Source organism: Stegodyphus dumicola, chromosome 3, assembly GCF_044657685.1.
Source record: "Stegodyphus dumicola isolate Sdum_Otavi_A_Nest chromosome 3, ASM4465768v1".
NCBI lineage: Eukaryota > Metazoa > Arthropoda > Arachnida > Araneae > Eresidae > Stegodyphus > Stegodyphus dumicola.
In genome coordinates, this window is record NC_140770.1 from 123,954,474 (window position 1) to 123,968,901 (window position 14,428).

General features: G+C 31.0%; 1 protein-coding gene across 3 annotated transcripts in view; it reads left to right on the forward strand.

Moving 5' to 3' along the window:
• Nucleotides 1-14,428, forward strand: part of LOC118182622 (disintegrin and metalloproteinase domain-containing protein 11-like) — a 368,998-nt gene that overhangs the window by 339,345 nt on the left and 15,225 nt on the right. For 2 of the 3 annotated variants that reach the window (XM_035351993.2, XM_085813275.1), the window contains 4 exons: nucleotides 2,081-2,176; nucleotides 2,282-2,507; nucleotides 6,497-6,599; nucleotides 10,092-10,247. In XM_035351993.2, the coding sequence (XP_035207884.2) occupies nucleotides 2,081-2,176; nucleotides 2,282-2,507; nucleotides 6,497-6,599; nucleotides 10,092-10,247 (581 nt within the window). The remainder of the gene's footprint in view (nucleotides 1-2,080; nucleotides 2,177-2,281; nucleotides 2,508-6,496; nucleotides 6,600-10,091; nucleotides 10,248-14,428) is intronic. The other variant, XM_085813274.1, reaches the window with a different exon arrangement.

Here is a 14,428-nt window from a genome sequence, read left to right on the forward strand (position 1 = left end):
AATTGTATAATTTCTCCATGCCATCTTACCAGATTTAAATTGATGATCTATAATCCGTAAAAACCCTAATCCGGAATCCCCAAAGTTCCAACGAGTCCGGATTACGGACTTTATACTGTATATTATATGAAACTATATCACTTCTTAGCACGTTTTAGATACCTTGATGCTAACAAAATATATAAATAGACCTTATTGATAATATCAAAGAACATATCAAGAAAAATATACAATTAGGAACTCTGAAGAAATTTCCTTTAATTAATTAATTAATTTGTTATATACTATATATCATATTATTCTTCATTGATTAATCTGTTGTATATTATCACATGATTATAAATGCCAGTCAGCCTTTTTTAAACTGCATTGTTTTATACAGCAGATTGAAAAGAAAATGATATTACTGAAATGAAAAAGGCGAACTAACTGGAAAATGCATCTTTGGAGGGGGAAAGCATTAATAAAAAGGCAGCAGTCTTCTCTAGTAAACTTAATTTCTTTGCAAGTTATTCATGCTACTGAAAAGAGGGGGAAGAGAGAAAATATTAATAAATATTATTTAGAGATATTTATATAGAAGGGGAAAGACAGTATATAATGATGTCTCAAAAGAATGTTTTGCAGAGAAATCACATGGATGTACAAGGAAGAACAGGAACTTCGGTTTCTTCTTAAAATCATACTGTGTGGCATATTTAAAAAATAATAATAAAATAAAAAAACGCCTAATTAATATTTTTAATCATTTTAAAATAGAGTGAATTTTTATCCTCCTTTAATCTGTGAAAAATTTAAAATAATAATCATGAAATGATTAAAAACAGTTGCCAAAAATCAATAAATTACATTAAATTTAAATTGCATTTAAATTATTTCTTTGTACTGTATCCATTGGTAGAAATAGTAAAATTCTAAGTTTTTAGTTTAATTAAGTCATATGTGAAAAACCAACAAAAAATTGCTTTGGTTTTAAATTAAAAAAAAATTTTTCAAGGTGTTGTCTGGGCAACACAGGTTTCAAATTTTTTAGCTCAGGGCCTCATTTGTCTGCTTTGCTATGCAATCATGTGCGGTTTCTTCAATTTATAATAACAGATAATTATGTAGCTTTGTCATAGGATAAGAAAAATGCCAAACAGAATTTAAAAGAATTATCAAGTTTTCTACAACTCTAAAAGAAATAAAATTTAAGTCAAACATGTAATTGAGTTACCAAAAATTATTTTTAATTCAAGTAATATGTATACATTTCTTTTCCCAATTCTAGCAAAACTAAATAAAACGTTAGAATCTGAAATGGTAACTTCTGCAATTGTTTCTGAATAATTGTTCATCAAAATATTTCTGGAATAATCTTTGATAAAGGTACAGAATTCAAATGAGCACACTTTAAATTTTTATATGCATTTGTCAGATATGCATATTGTAAGCATTTTGAATTTTCATTGTGTACTGCTCCAGACTGTTAAGTTTTTATCAAACTCTTATTCCATATATCAATAATATTAAATGCCTTGTTCCAAACTGATAATTTTTTAAATATGCTACTCTAACCATTTCTCTATCTAAAATATGCTGCCACAATATTCTTTTTTAAAAAAATTAGGGTATTATTGCATTACTGAATTTTTCAATAGTGTAACTAAATTTATTATCTATGTTTTGCAGCTTTGTAAAATTTATGAAAATTAGAAGAAAGGCATGAACAAATGCAAAATTACTTTAACTATCGATATGTTATATAAATTATGCTGTCACTGTAAATATCAATATTATTAAGTAGTGTGTAGTTTTTACATTACTCAGTATGCTATGAAAAAAGTACTGTTATAGTTTGTAAGATAAGTTAAATGATAACAACTTGTAAAATTGGTTGTTTTCATATCACTGGGTAAGTAAACAGAAGCATTGCAATCTAATAATATAACTTGCTGTTAAAAACAGAAAGACTGGGTTATGGATATTTCTGATGTGAAATTATACAGGTGTCTGATGCAAAATATATTTATGTTCAAAATATGCTAGCATTTCAATTATGGTTGCTTTATCATATCAACTGAATCATGCTTCATTTCAGATATGTGTTAACCAGACATGTGTCAATGTTGATGTATTTATCGAGCCTGGTTCATGCCCAACAAATAACATTGCCCTGTCTTGTTCAGGGCATGGAGTAAGTGATATTGCTTTCCTTGTTTCATAGTAATATCTGGATATATGCTGTCTGTTTTGTTTGCTGGAGGTTTACTATTTTACTTTTTGTGTTTTATTTTTAAAGGTTTGTTCTAATATTAATACCTGCCACTGTGATCCTAAATGGACATCGCATGATTGCAGTCAGCCATTTGATCCTGGGCTGGGTATTGTAGATCACACTAATGGACCAGTTGGAACTTTAGAGAAACCTGGAGGGGAAACTGGTATTCTTACTACTGTGAAAGCACTTTCTGAAACAGTTGCAGATTGGAGGAATAAGACTATTAAATCAAATGTTCCATATGGGGGTAAGAAGTGTAATTTTTTTAAGATCCTCTTAGTCATGTAAAATGTGATATTAATGTGTAGAGTGTTACTTGACCCAAATGAAAAAACAAGTTATATAGTTATTTTGCGTAGGTTATCAAATTTTATAACAGGAAACTGCACAATGCAAAATATAAATCACAATATGTTTCAATATTTGTAGCTGTATCACTCAGCATTCTTAAAAACTCAGCAGGTTCTGCACCTTGCAACAAATATGGTCTTACTTTATTATTGTGCAAATTATTTCCAGGTTGTGTCTGACTCTCTATAGAATTTTTTTAAATGAAAATAGGCTTAAAAATTTTCTTTAATTCCATCCTCTCCAAAAATTAAATTCATATAATGTTTGATTTGCCTAAAATTAAATGCAAAATACATGACCCTGAAATATATATTTGTGTATAACTGAAAAAAGTAAATAGATTAATCAAAAATATCAAACAGTTTCACTTTTCAGGGTACAAAATATAAAAAATCCAGAAATGCAATATCTGTATATATTATTTATGCTTAAGTAAAATAAAGAGATGTTGGGGATATTTATGTATTGGAAAAAAGTATTGCAAGAAATTTTAAATAAAAAAATATTAATTAAAATGTTATATGTGAACTGAATTTATTTGACTCATTTCAAGTAGAAAGTATTATGACCACTGATATTAGAAATTTAACTCTGTTCTAAGTGTTATCGAGTTTTGCTGTCGAGACTGTGTTCCTTTGTTTAAGACGCTCTCTTGGGATGGCTGGGATTTGAAAGGAACCGTCCCACACGACGGGGGTTTTGCATTGTTAAGCCTAACTTTAGAAACAAAATCAAAACAAAAAAGTTTTAAGTCCTAAGGTCATACCTTTGGTACTATTTTAGATTATTACTTAAAATATCATATATGTTAGAATTAGTATTTAATAATCTTTTTCCTTTACGTGAAACTATATAAAAAAATTGCTTGCTTTGAGAAATTATTTTCGTATGTGCTATTCAAATTATTCTGAAGTTTTAATTGAGAAATTAGCTTAATAAACTTTAAAATTAATAAAAAAATATAAGGAAAACTATTTAAAGAAAGAAATAACAAAATCTTTCATATGAAGGGGAAGGCAGGCACTCAGCACTTAGTCTCTGGCAGAATATCTATATCTTAATCACTAGAAGTATCGCTCTCTAACTCCACCAACTGAAACAAAAAGGGGAAGTATTTGATATATAAGACATAAAAACAATGCACAGCATGACAAAACCCCCATATAGTAAGTATAAAAGACACTAGTGTCTTTTACAGTTACTGTGTGGGGTTAGTAGCAAAATAAATAAATAATAAAAAGATTCGAAACGTGAATGTTTATATCACATGCAAGGTAAAGAGCTGGAGGTAAGGATCCTAAAATTATATTCAGTTCAAAAGTAATGGGCACGGGATGCCATCTAGTGGTCTTTAGAAAATGTTTCGGCTTAAATGTGTCACCTGTCATCTTAAGTGCATATATGCATCACCTGTCCCATACGTTCATTCTGCAGTGATGTATGGGTGGGATACCTGGCTACGAGAGATGTTCCTCATGAATGCTTATATTGGATACTCATTTGGAAAAAATCTGTAAATAGCAAAAACACACATATGTTATTGTATCGCTAATATTAGCTTTGGAAATGTCTTTTGAAATATTTAAGTCTTTGGCTGAGCTGCATTAAAGGCAAAAGCAATTTCAAAACGGTGGCACACTAAGGATTCCATAAAACAGGAATCAACCAGTAAAATTAATAATAATAATGATAATAAAATAGTTTTCTAAGAAAATGTTTTTTTTCCCCCTCTGTATTTTTTTGTGTTGTTATTGTGCCCATATACACAATAGTCTGTTTTTGTTAAAAAGAAAATTTTTCGTCATTACACACTGGTCAAAACAGACATGTTTTATCGCCATAATCTGAGTTGCCACATAAATAATTTTTGGTGACATTGTTGATTGAAACAATGATTTTGGCTACATACTGCATTACCTCATAAATGCTTTTTCATAAGTCTTTAGTAAGGATGCAGATAAATCAAGAAGTACTATGATTTTTAATAAAATTTCTATTATATATAATAAATATTTAAATTTGCTACAACTTCTCAATGTAATTTTTCTGCAATCTGTCATCTGTTTAACATATCATGCTTTCTTTCTACACTGTACTTGAAGTTAACATATTCACTCATCCAGTCTTTTGATATGATTAACAGCATCATTACGAGAGGCATACACTGGTGTGCAAAAATTAAGGACGAGGCGGTTTTTTTCAATATAACTTTGTACAAAAACTTTCCAAATCAACACATTTAGTACCCTAAGATCCCCAATACGTAAGGACATGAGTAATGTAAACAACACATACTAAAAGAGAAATCAGAGGGATAAAAAGAAGCTTTATTGAAAAAGTAGCATGGAGCGCGATGCGACTGAAGGCCGAAACATCCCTGTGATGGGTGTCCAGCAAGAAACATCCGGTCTTTAATAGGGAATATGATCTCCCCTGACTGCTAGGCAGGTTTCACAGCGTCTGCCCATGCTGAGAATGAGGGTGTCAATGAGGCATTGCTGCCCATTCGTCTTGCAGCGCCAATCGAAGCTCCGGAATCATTACTGGTGGATGCTAGAAAGCATCTGCCTAGAAAATCCCATACATGCTCGATGGGATTGAGATCCGGAGATCGTGCCGGCCAATCCATACGTTCAATATCCTCACTCTCTAAGAGCTGTTCATCAGCTACTGTGCGATGACATGGTGCATTGTCGTCCATGAAAAGGAACTGCGGACCCATAGTGCCTCTAAAAAGATGCACATATAGAAGAAGAATCTCGTTACAATAACGGGTACCGTTGACTGAACCTGCATCGAAGATGTGAAGGTCTTTACGACTACCAAGCATGATGCCTCCCCAAACGAGAACACCGCCACCTCCATACCTATCCCTTTCGATGATGTTCGAGGGATGATTGCGGCTTCCCCGCTCTCTCCAGATGAGTATGCGATGAGAATCGCTACTCAGACTGAATCTGCTCTCATCTGTAAAGAGTACTCGTACCCATTCATTGTCTCTCCAATTCCGGTGTTCCCGGCACCACAGAGAACGCCTTCTCTGATGGGCAGGCATTAGAGGTACACACCGTACAGGGCGTCGTGCAAACAGACCACCACCGTGCAGTCTTCTGGCCACGGTAAAACGCGATATCGGTCGGCCAGTCGCCTGTGTCGTGTGTCTAGCGATTTCTCCCGCTGTCTGCCGCCTGTTTCTTCTGGCCTGTAAGGCAATATACCGGTCATCTTCGGGTGTGGTTCCTCGTGGACGACCACTACTAAACCCCCGGATATCTGTTCCTGTAGTTTGAAATTGTCTCCAATTCATGATATTCATGAAATTTTATTTCATGAATATAAATTCTATTTTAATTTAAGTTTTGATATTTATAAACATTTTACATAAAGGTAGTTGTTGACTTATGACAACTTGCTTTAACAATGACTAAGAACAAATATTAACCAACATGCACATTGTCATATTATACTTTTTTTACTCACAATGAATCATCCAAATGAGTAACAATTATGCACATGTTGTTTTTATTTAAAGTGTGTCAACTATTAAACTATTTAATTATTGTGTGTTAAGTAACTAAAAGAAAAAGTACTGTTAATTTTATAACATTTTTATAAAATATGTATATAGCACACATATGTACACAAAAACATTATTTATAAATATTCCTAACATTTATGTATATTTAAATTCATTTTGTGTTAAATAAAAGTGTAGTTTATAAAAGTATTATTCTCAGATATCAGAAATAAAATAGGTCATTGACTTGCATTAGAAAAACTTGTACCAGAAATCTGTATGATTTATATTTTTAATTCTTTATTTTTGTTAGATATCAATAAAATCAGTTTTTGAATGCATACAATGTGTCTAATTTTTCATTTTAGTTGGCAAGAAGGATGTCCTCAGCACCCCATCTCTCGTTATAGTTCTTGTGTGTGTTGTTGGTGGAGTGTTTATTTTCTTCGCTTTATTAGCCACCTGCTACAGGTAATAAAGTATCAGGGCTTAATTATTTATATTGCAATATTTATTTTTCTTGAATAACATGATTTTTTGTATGTTAATATAAACCTTCAAACTTTGTTAATTCAGGGAACCCCTAAGACTTTTTCTTGGGGTAGGGGGACCCTGGAAAGAAAAAACAAACATTAAAAAATATGCATTCTCTTATAACCCTGGGGAAGAGGAAGTAAAAATATGCATTCATTATGGGAGTTGAAAAGAGAATGATTATTCTAGTGTCCTTTTCATGAAAACAGATCTACTTTATATTATTCTAGATAGCTACAGCAATGGCAATAAAAATATCAATTAATTACTTTATATACAGTTTATATGTAAATTTTTTATCATCAACAACAATTTCTAGTTTTATCATCAACATGGTATTCAGAAATTCTTTGAAATTTTGATTTTGACTTCGAAAAATTCGAATGGGACCTCAAGGTTTCATCGAACACAGTTTGAAAACCATTAACATAGACTACAATATTAGTATATAGTAATATCAGTTGCTTTTATGTACTTTCTGAGCTGTAGCAAAATGAGTTGGGAGTAAGATATTAAGATCATTTCAACAATCGACAACGATTCCGAGAGTAGTAATGTTTAATGCATGTAGAAGACCTTTTTTTGGAGGGGGTAATAAAGCCTGTGAAGGGTCCTGATTCTTAATTTCATTTTGTCATTAAATAAAACACCACCATACTGATGAAACACAATCATTTACAAGCCTAAATCTGTATGATAATAATTTGGCTTTGTATTTGTAGTAAGGCAATAATTTGCCTTACCGCTTGGCATGCATCTCAAAGCAAAACATTCTACCAAAATTTACCACTGTTATTTCTCCTAATGTATATCATACAACCCTTACAGCAGCCTAGCAAACTTTTTAAAATTATTTTCTGTGTCATCACCTTATGACTAGCAACTTGAAACATCTTAGGCAATGACTCGCACAGTGATGTATCAAATGAAATTGGATATATTATGCTTTTATATACCAATATTTGTAATGTATCTGACTGTATAAATTGAAGCCTTAAAGTTGCTTCACATATTGAAATAACATGAAATATGTTCCCCAAGAGAAAATTGATAAAGGTTATGAGGTAGGAGAACATTTTTCTCCAGGTTTGAGAACCAAAACAAACTATAAGTTAGTAGTATGCTCAGGAAGAATGTTGAATTTAAGTTCTAATAAGTTTGCAGAAAGAAAGAACACAGTACAATGTATACAAGCAAAACCTTGAAATTGAAACAAAATAATAAAACAATTTTAGTTTTAAATATCAGTAATTGAACACTAAACAGCATGGTAATCTTTTATGGTGAATTAATGTTGGCAATGATTGCAGACTTCAGCCAACTGCGCAGCGAAGTGTTAACTGTGTTGATGGGTAGAAATTTAATTGAAACTTCTAAAAAATAGATTTTTGTAAATGATATGTATTGGTCATAATATTACATTTAGTTTGAGTTAAATAACTGATTTGGATACTTTTTCATTATGCATTAAGGTAAATATACATATTTATGTTTCTATTTATTTCATGGGAATTGCCTTAAACATATGCAGGAAGTAGACATAACTATAATAAATAACTTAACTAATATTATTCAGGCTCAACTTCCTCAGTGCACGATAAGAGCAAGACAAATTTTAGCATTTAGCCTGTCACTAATCTCATGCTACATCACCAACGATGTATAGCAAACACTTAATAAGCAGCAATGTTTTGATGGTAGCCATGAATTAGAAGGTTTTCGTATCTTGTAAATAAAAAGCGGAAGAAAAGTAGAGAAGTGGTAATAAATGAAGATGATTATAACAGAAGAATTTCATTGTGATCAGAATACCCTAATAATAAATCAGTTAACAGATGATGAAATCTGTAATATGGTTCGAAATTCAGAAAATAACTGTCACTCAGCACTTTTATCTGCATTGTTAGGTATATTACATTTTTAATGACTTTTGAATTATGTCGGGTTTAATTTCATTCCATGCTTTTATTATTCATTCACACGCTATTTCTCTAGACTGGCATGACAGATATGGCCTCTTTTATAAATGGTTTTTTTACCTAATCCATGCCACTATCATTTTAAATACCAAATGGATTATTGATATACATACATCTAAAGGCTGAACTGATGCAGCTATCCACCTGGAATAACTCCCATGTCTGCATATTGTCTTTTAATAATTTTTTTATACTATTCACTAGATGCCATCTGAATGTGTCCCTAACTAAAAGACTTTCTGGATTCTTTAAGACAAAAGTATGCTTTTGCCGAAAATTTCTTATTTACAGTTTCACACCATTTTCGTCCATCCATTCTTCTCATGAAGACAAATAAAAATACCATTTGGAAAATTATATTTTGGTATTATCTTTCTCAGGGCCATTCTTAGCAGGGGTGCAGTGCATAAAATAAGTGGGCGGCAAAAATGGGGATCGGCGGACTCTTGTGATACCATGACTAAACATTTTAAGTTCATTAAATTCATTGTAAGTACTTTTTATACAATTTGTCATATGTAAGTATTTAGTGAATCTGAAATAAAAATTTCATTAATCATTGAGCATTTTTTTTTTTTTTTTTTTTAAATTTTGTGGGCGGCAATCCTAGGAAAGCACGCGGGCAGCCATTGGCCTAGGAACGGCCCTGATCTTTCTTTTAAAAATAACTGTGAGTTTCAATTTTCCCTTATGCCAAGCAGGAAACTGTATGGTGAGCTGAGAGTTTTTGGGACTTGTTTTTATGTGAACTGCTTTTGTTCCTTTCACATCAATTGTTTTATTTCCTATCATATGACACATTGCTAAGGTTTCATCCATACATCCAGTATATGACAGTAATTTTTTTTTTCTTCTTCTTATGTACGTGAATAACACACTTCTGGAAACATCAATTTGTTGTCCAAATTGTTTGGAGCTTTGCAATTTTTTTTCATATTTACTAAATTATCCCATACCATAAATCGAGTGCACAACTCAGGGTTACTTAAGACAGAAAACTTGTCTTAAAGTGAGCAAAAAAAGCTGTTTCTTTGTTACAGTTTATCCATTCTGAAGATTTTAGTTTTTGACACTTTCTTCTAAGATAGGCCATTTTGTTACTACTTTATGTAAAGCACATTTATTCTTTGGCATGGTAGGTTTCAACCCCCCCCCCATTGTGTACTTTTAATATAGAATTAATAAGAAATTTCTTTTAAACTGATTTTTTATGTAAAGAATTTTTAAAATGTTAACAGTCAGTTTGTTTTAAAATTTGCTCAGAGAATAATTTTTGTTTCTTGTTTTACCATTTACACTTTTACATTCATTTCACTGAAATTTCTGGATCTGTTAATACCTCTTATTTACTTAATGTCTTGTAAGTGCTGGAACATTGATATGTGTATAGTGCATTTATAAATGAGTTTTTAGTTGTGTGACAAGATGATTGCAACATTCCTTTTGTCAGAAGACAGAGTGCTATGCCCAAGCCGGATCCAACCCACCTAAAAAAGCACACAAGTCGCAAGTTTCCAGCTACACCCAGTTCCATCAAGCCTGATGATAGTTCTTCTCAAGAGAATGTAAACCGTATTATTACTTTCGGAAGTATGCCTTCCTACAGGTAATTAATTATATTACATGTATTTACAAATAGCTGTTTGCAAATGCAAATTAAAAAAAAAAATTATAATATATATATATATATATATGTGTGTGTGTGTGTGTGTGTGTGTGTGCAGGTTGTGAAAATTTCTAGTAAGCATCAATTTCTAAAAAATGAATTAGAATCATGTAGCTATGTAGGACTAGAAACTTTAATTGGCAACATTATTATGAAAACATGATAAATGAAAGAAAAGTACATAACAAAACAAAATATGGTTTATTAATAACAGTAGGTACATTTGTGACATGTAGTGAGGGCACAGAAGTATGCGAAGTAGTTAGATATGTGTAGTGTAGATATGTGTCATGTGTAGATATTGTTAAAGACTGAGTTTATGTACTGCCAATGCTCATGTCCCTTGAGGAAGTTGAGGATTTAATAAAGCATGCACTTCAAACTGTCACGGTGGACATGGAATATGGGAAGAATTTGATTACCATTGTAGATTGTGTCATGTGACCAAGGGTGCACACATTGAAGGATTGCAATTAATGCATCAAAAACTTGCACAGTTGCCACCACTTAATGCTGTAAGGTTTGCCCTTATAAAGTATATGTATTGTAAATCACCATCGCCTTTTCTACAAGTAATAGTCCTGCAATAGGCAAAGTGAGATAGAGCACTGATTTTCTGGTGAATTTTTTTTTACTCTTTTTTATGTTTTTAATTCTTCTATCTCACTAAATTGTTCCTCCATATATGCTTTCTTTTTCATATGAAACAGTCTTTTTTCTTGTCTTTTCAACTCTTTATAATTTTCCTGTACTTCTCTACTATAGTGTTTTTGAATCAGACGTTTATAAGCTTTGTTTTTCTCCTCAGTAATTTTTGCTCAATCATGCCATGTATGTTGTTTATTTCTTTTTCAGGTATGGTATAACTTCCTTTGTAAGTATCCTTAACAGTTTTTTCAGTCTGTTCCCAGGAGAAGTCACCATTCTACAAATCATCATAAAATTAAAAATTAAAATTAGAAGAGAAGATACTGGAGTAGACTTTCTTTTAATTTATTTCTATAATCTTTCATTGTCACATGTTTGTACAAAATGATTCAACGTTTAAGATTCATCCTTTTGTTGCCTATTCCAAAAGGTCTTACTTATCCTTCCTGTCAGCCTGAAAATCACCAGAAAGTGATCAGAGTCAACATTAGCCCCACAATAACTGTAGACATATATATATTTGTAAACAACCTATAGTTTTAGTCCAATTGTTCTTGACATATTTATGTGTCTGTTAATGAAAAAGAAAGAAATGGCCATTTGTGTGTTATAAAAAATTTGAAAACTTTCAGGTTTTATTATTTTTTTAATTCTCTTTTCTCTTTTTAAATGTAGTGTTAAGACCTTTATAGTTTGTTAATAGATGTTTTAGCGGTTTGTTTATTGCAGGATACATATATAAATTTCAGTTTTCAAATATGGCAAAAAATTTTATGTTTGTTATTTCGCAGCAAATGATAATGTTGTCTTCAAATGTGTCAAGTCATTGCAACAAAAATGTTGCATTTTGCCAGTTATTGCAAACGTTAATATAATGTTATTATAAATTACTGAAATTTAAGCAACAAAGGTTTGTAACTTTGTATGTGATATATTTTAATTATAATTAATTAACAGTATTTATTAAATCTTTTGTTTAAATAATCTTTTGTTTATTAATATTAAATCTTTTGTTTTAATAAATAAAATATATATTTTAACAATATATCATTTAATTATGGAAAAGTAAGCATTTCTTGTCCTAGATATATTTATTAAGTTTCCATATTTTACAGGATTTTTAAGTGTGGAAATATACTTTTCAGGATTTCTGACAAGGTGTATTAATAAGGAGATGTAATTAGTTAAAAGCTCAATAAGTATCAAATTATATTGTTATAAAACATAACCCTCTTTTTTTATTTCCTTGTACGAAGTAAAGGAAGTATTGAGTCATGAAAAATTCTGGGTGTCATATTTCAATGAAAATACCCATGTTGATGACTATTGAATGCAGTTTAACAATGTTTTTGTGTGGTATGTATGTATGTATCTCTCATAACTCAGAAACGAGTAGCCTCAGAACATTGAAATTTTATATATAGGACTGCTATAACATCTAGTTGTGCACCTCCCTTTTTGATTGTGACCGGCTGCACCAAAAAGTACATAAATATGTATATATACTCATTCTGTTACTCGGCTTCGTGAGCTCAGTTTTTTTTTTTTCCTTATATGTTGGTAAATTGCTCTAAAAATGATTGAACTGAGTTGTTCATATCTTCTGATTAAGATTTTAATGATTTTAATTAATCTGCACACAATAGTTGTAAAATTAATAATTTAAAAGTTGTTTAAGTACAGCTAAGCCTAGTTTTTCTTACCATAGCAGCCATATTTGTTTACACTTGAAACTTAGCAGAACAGTGAATTAAATCTTGTTGCACCTTTAGTGTCTTTCTGCGAAGTGGGACCAAAAGGTAACTTATAGTTTTGTGCACTGAAAATTTGCCTTTTTGCCTGCTGGCTGAATTGTTTGTTTTTGTGCAGAAACTCTAATTTTAATTGTAAAATATTTTAATTGTTTTAACTGTTTAATTTCTTTTATACATCAGTTTAGATTTATTTATTATAGTATTTGAATAGACCATATGTCAACGATTAGCTAAATTCTTCAGATGATATAATTTTTGTGCATTATACGTTATAAAATGAATGAGATGTAATGCTGTTAAGTGAACCTAGCGCCAGAGTGTGGCTAGGGTAAATAAATATAGTGAATTTTAAAGTGTGCATTTATTCTATTGTGGTTTATGCATTATTAACTGAGTAGATTTAATTTGATTCAATAAATTTAAATGAAATGGAAGTAAAAATGTGTAGAATTTAATATTCTATAGAAGGAAGTCATGAGGTGTACGCATCAGATTTTTTTGTATAGTTTGCTATTGCACTTCTTCTTACATTATGTTATATATTTAAATTGGAAGAAAACTTTAAAGAAAGATCATCTTTCTTCAGGTTTATTTAATGCTTCATTTCTCTATTAATTAACTTGAGTTTGAAAATATAATGCAAAAAAGAGAGAGAACTTGATTGAATTTGACGTATAAAAAGTAAAACTATATCAGAACCAAATATGAAGTCTAAAGTGGAATTAGTTTCTCAAAACAATATTATTTTAGTAAAAATTTTTACCATATTTCATAATTTTAATTTTGAAATGTTTAATTAATTTGTGGACTGAACTGAGTGAAATGCAATCCAAGGTCATCCAAAAAATAGACCTGGCTGTAAATCGGTATTCTCTGCATTATCCTAAATCGGCCTTCTTAGTTTTTATGCCAAAGTACTGTATATTCTGGCATATAATGTGCACTTTTAGCACCAAAACTATGACCGAAATTTAAGAGTGTGCATTATACACAGGATATAAAAATGACAGATTAAAAATATGGAAAAATCAGCATACAAAAGTTACATTTTTGTGTGCACTTATGCTGTTTAATTAAAATAAATGATGCAACTTTTGAACTTAAAAACTTTATCAGAACTTAAAAACTTACGAACATTATCAGATAAATGAAAAGTTTGTCTTTCATTGTATGTTCAGGCACATCATAGATTTCTGTTTCATTTTCGCCATCATTGTTACTCTGGACCATAAATAAAAAATCTTCATTTGTTCCATCTTTCACCAACACCAAACTTCTTTGCTGCACCACGATTTCCATTTTCTCTTGGAAACTGAATGACTTTGCACTTGAAACCAACACTGTGTTGGTATGTTTTGCAGGAGCCATATTTACTACTAAAAAGAACACTAAATCAACTGTATTTCAACTAAAACCTTCGACGTTCACTTCAAAATTATGGCTTCAAATTACTATAGAAAGAGAAAATATCTGAATCTTAATTCCACAAATTCTTTCAGGTTGGAAGTGCATTCATACTCCAAATTATATCCCCCTTTTTTTTTAATCCCTACAATAGCAAATTTGTGGACACCTGCATTGAATGCACTGCACCCTCTTTGCAGGAATATTTACTCCCTCAAGCAATAAATCCACACACACATATTGTTCCCCTTATTGCTTGTCAATTCAATATACCATTGTTCGAAAGGCTAGGAAAATTTTTCGAATGAGTGACCT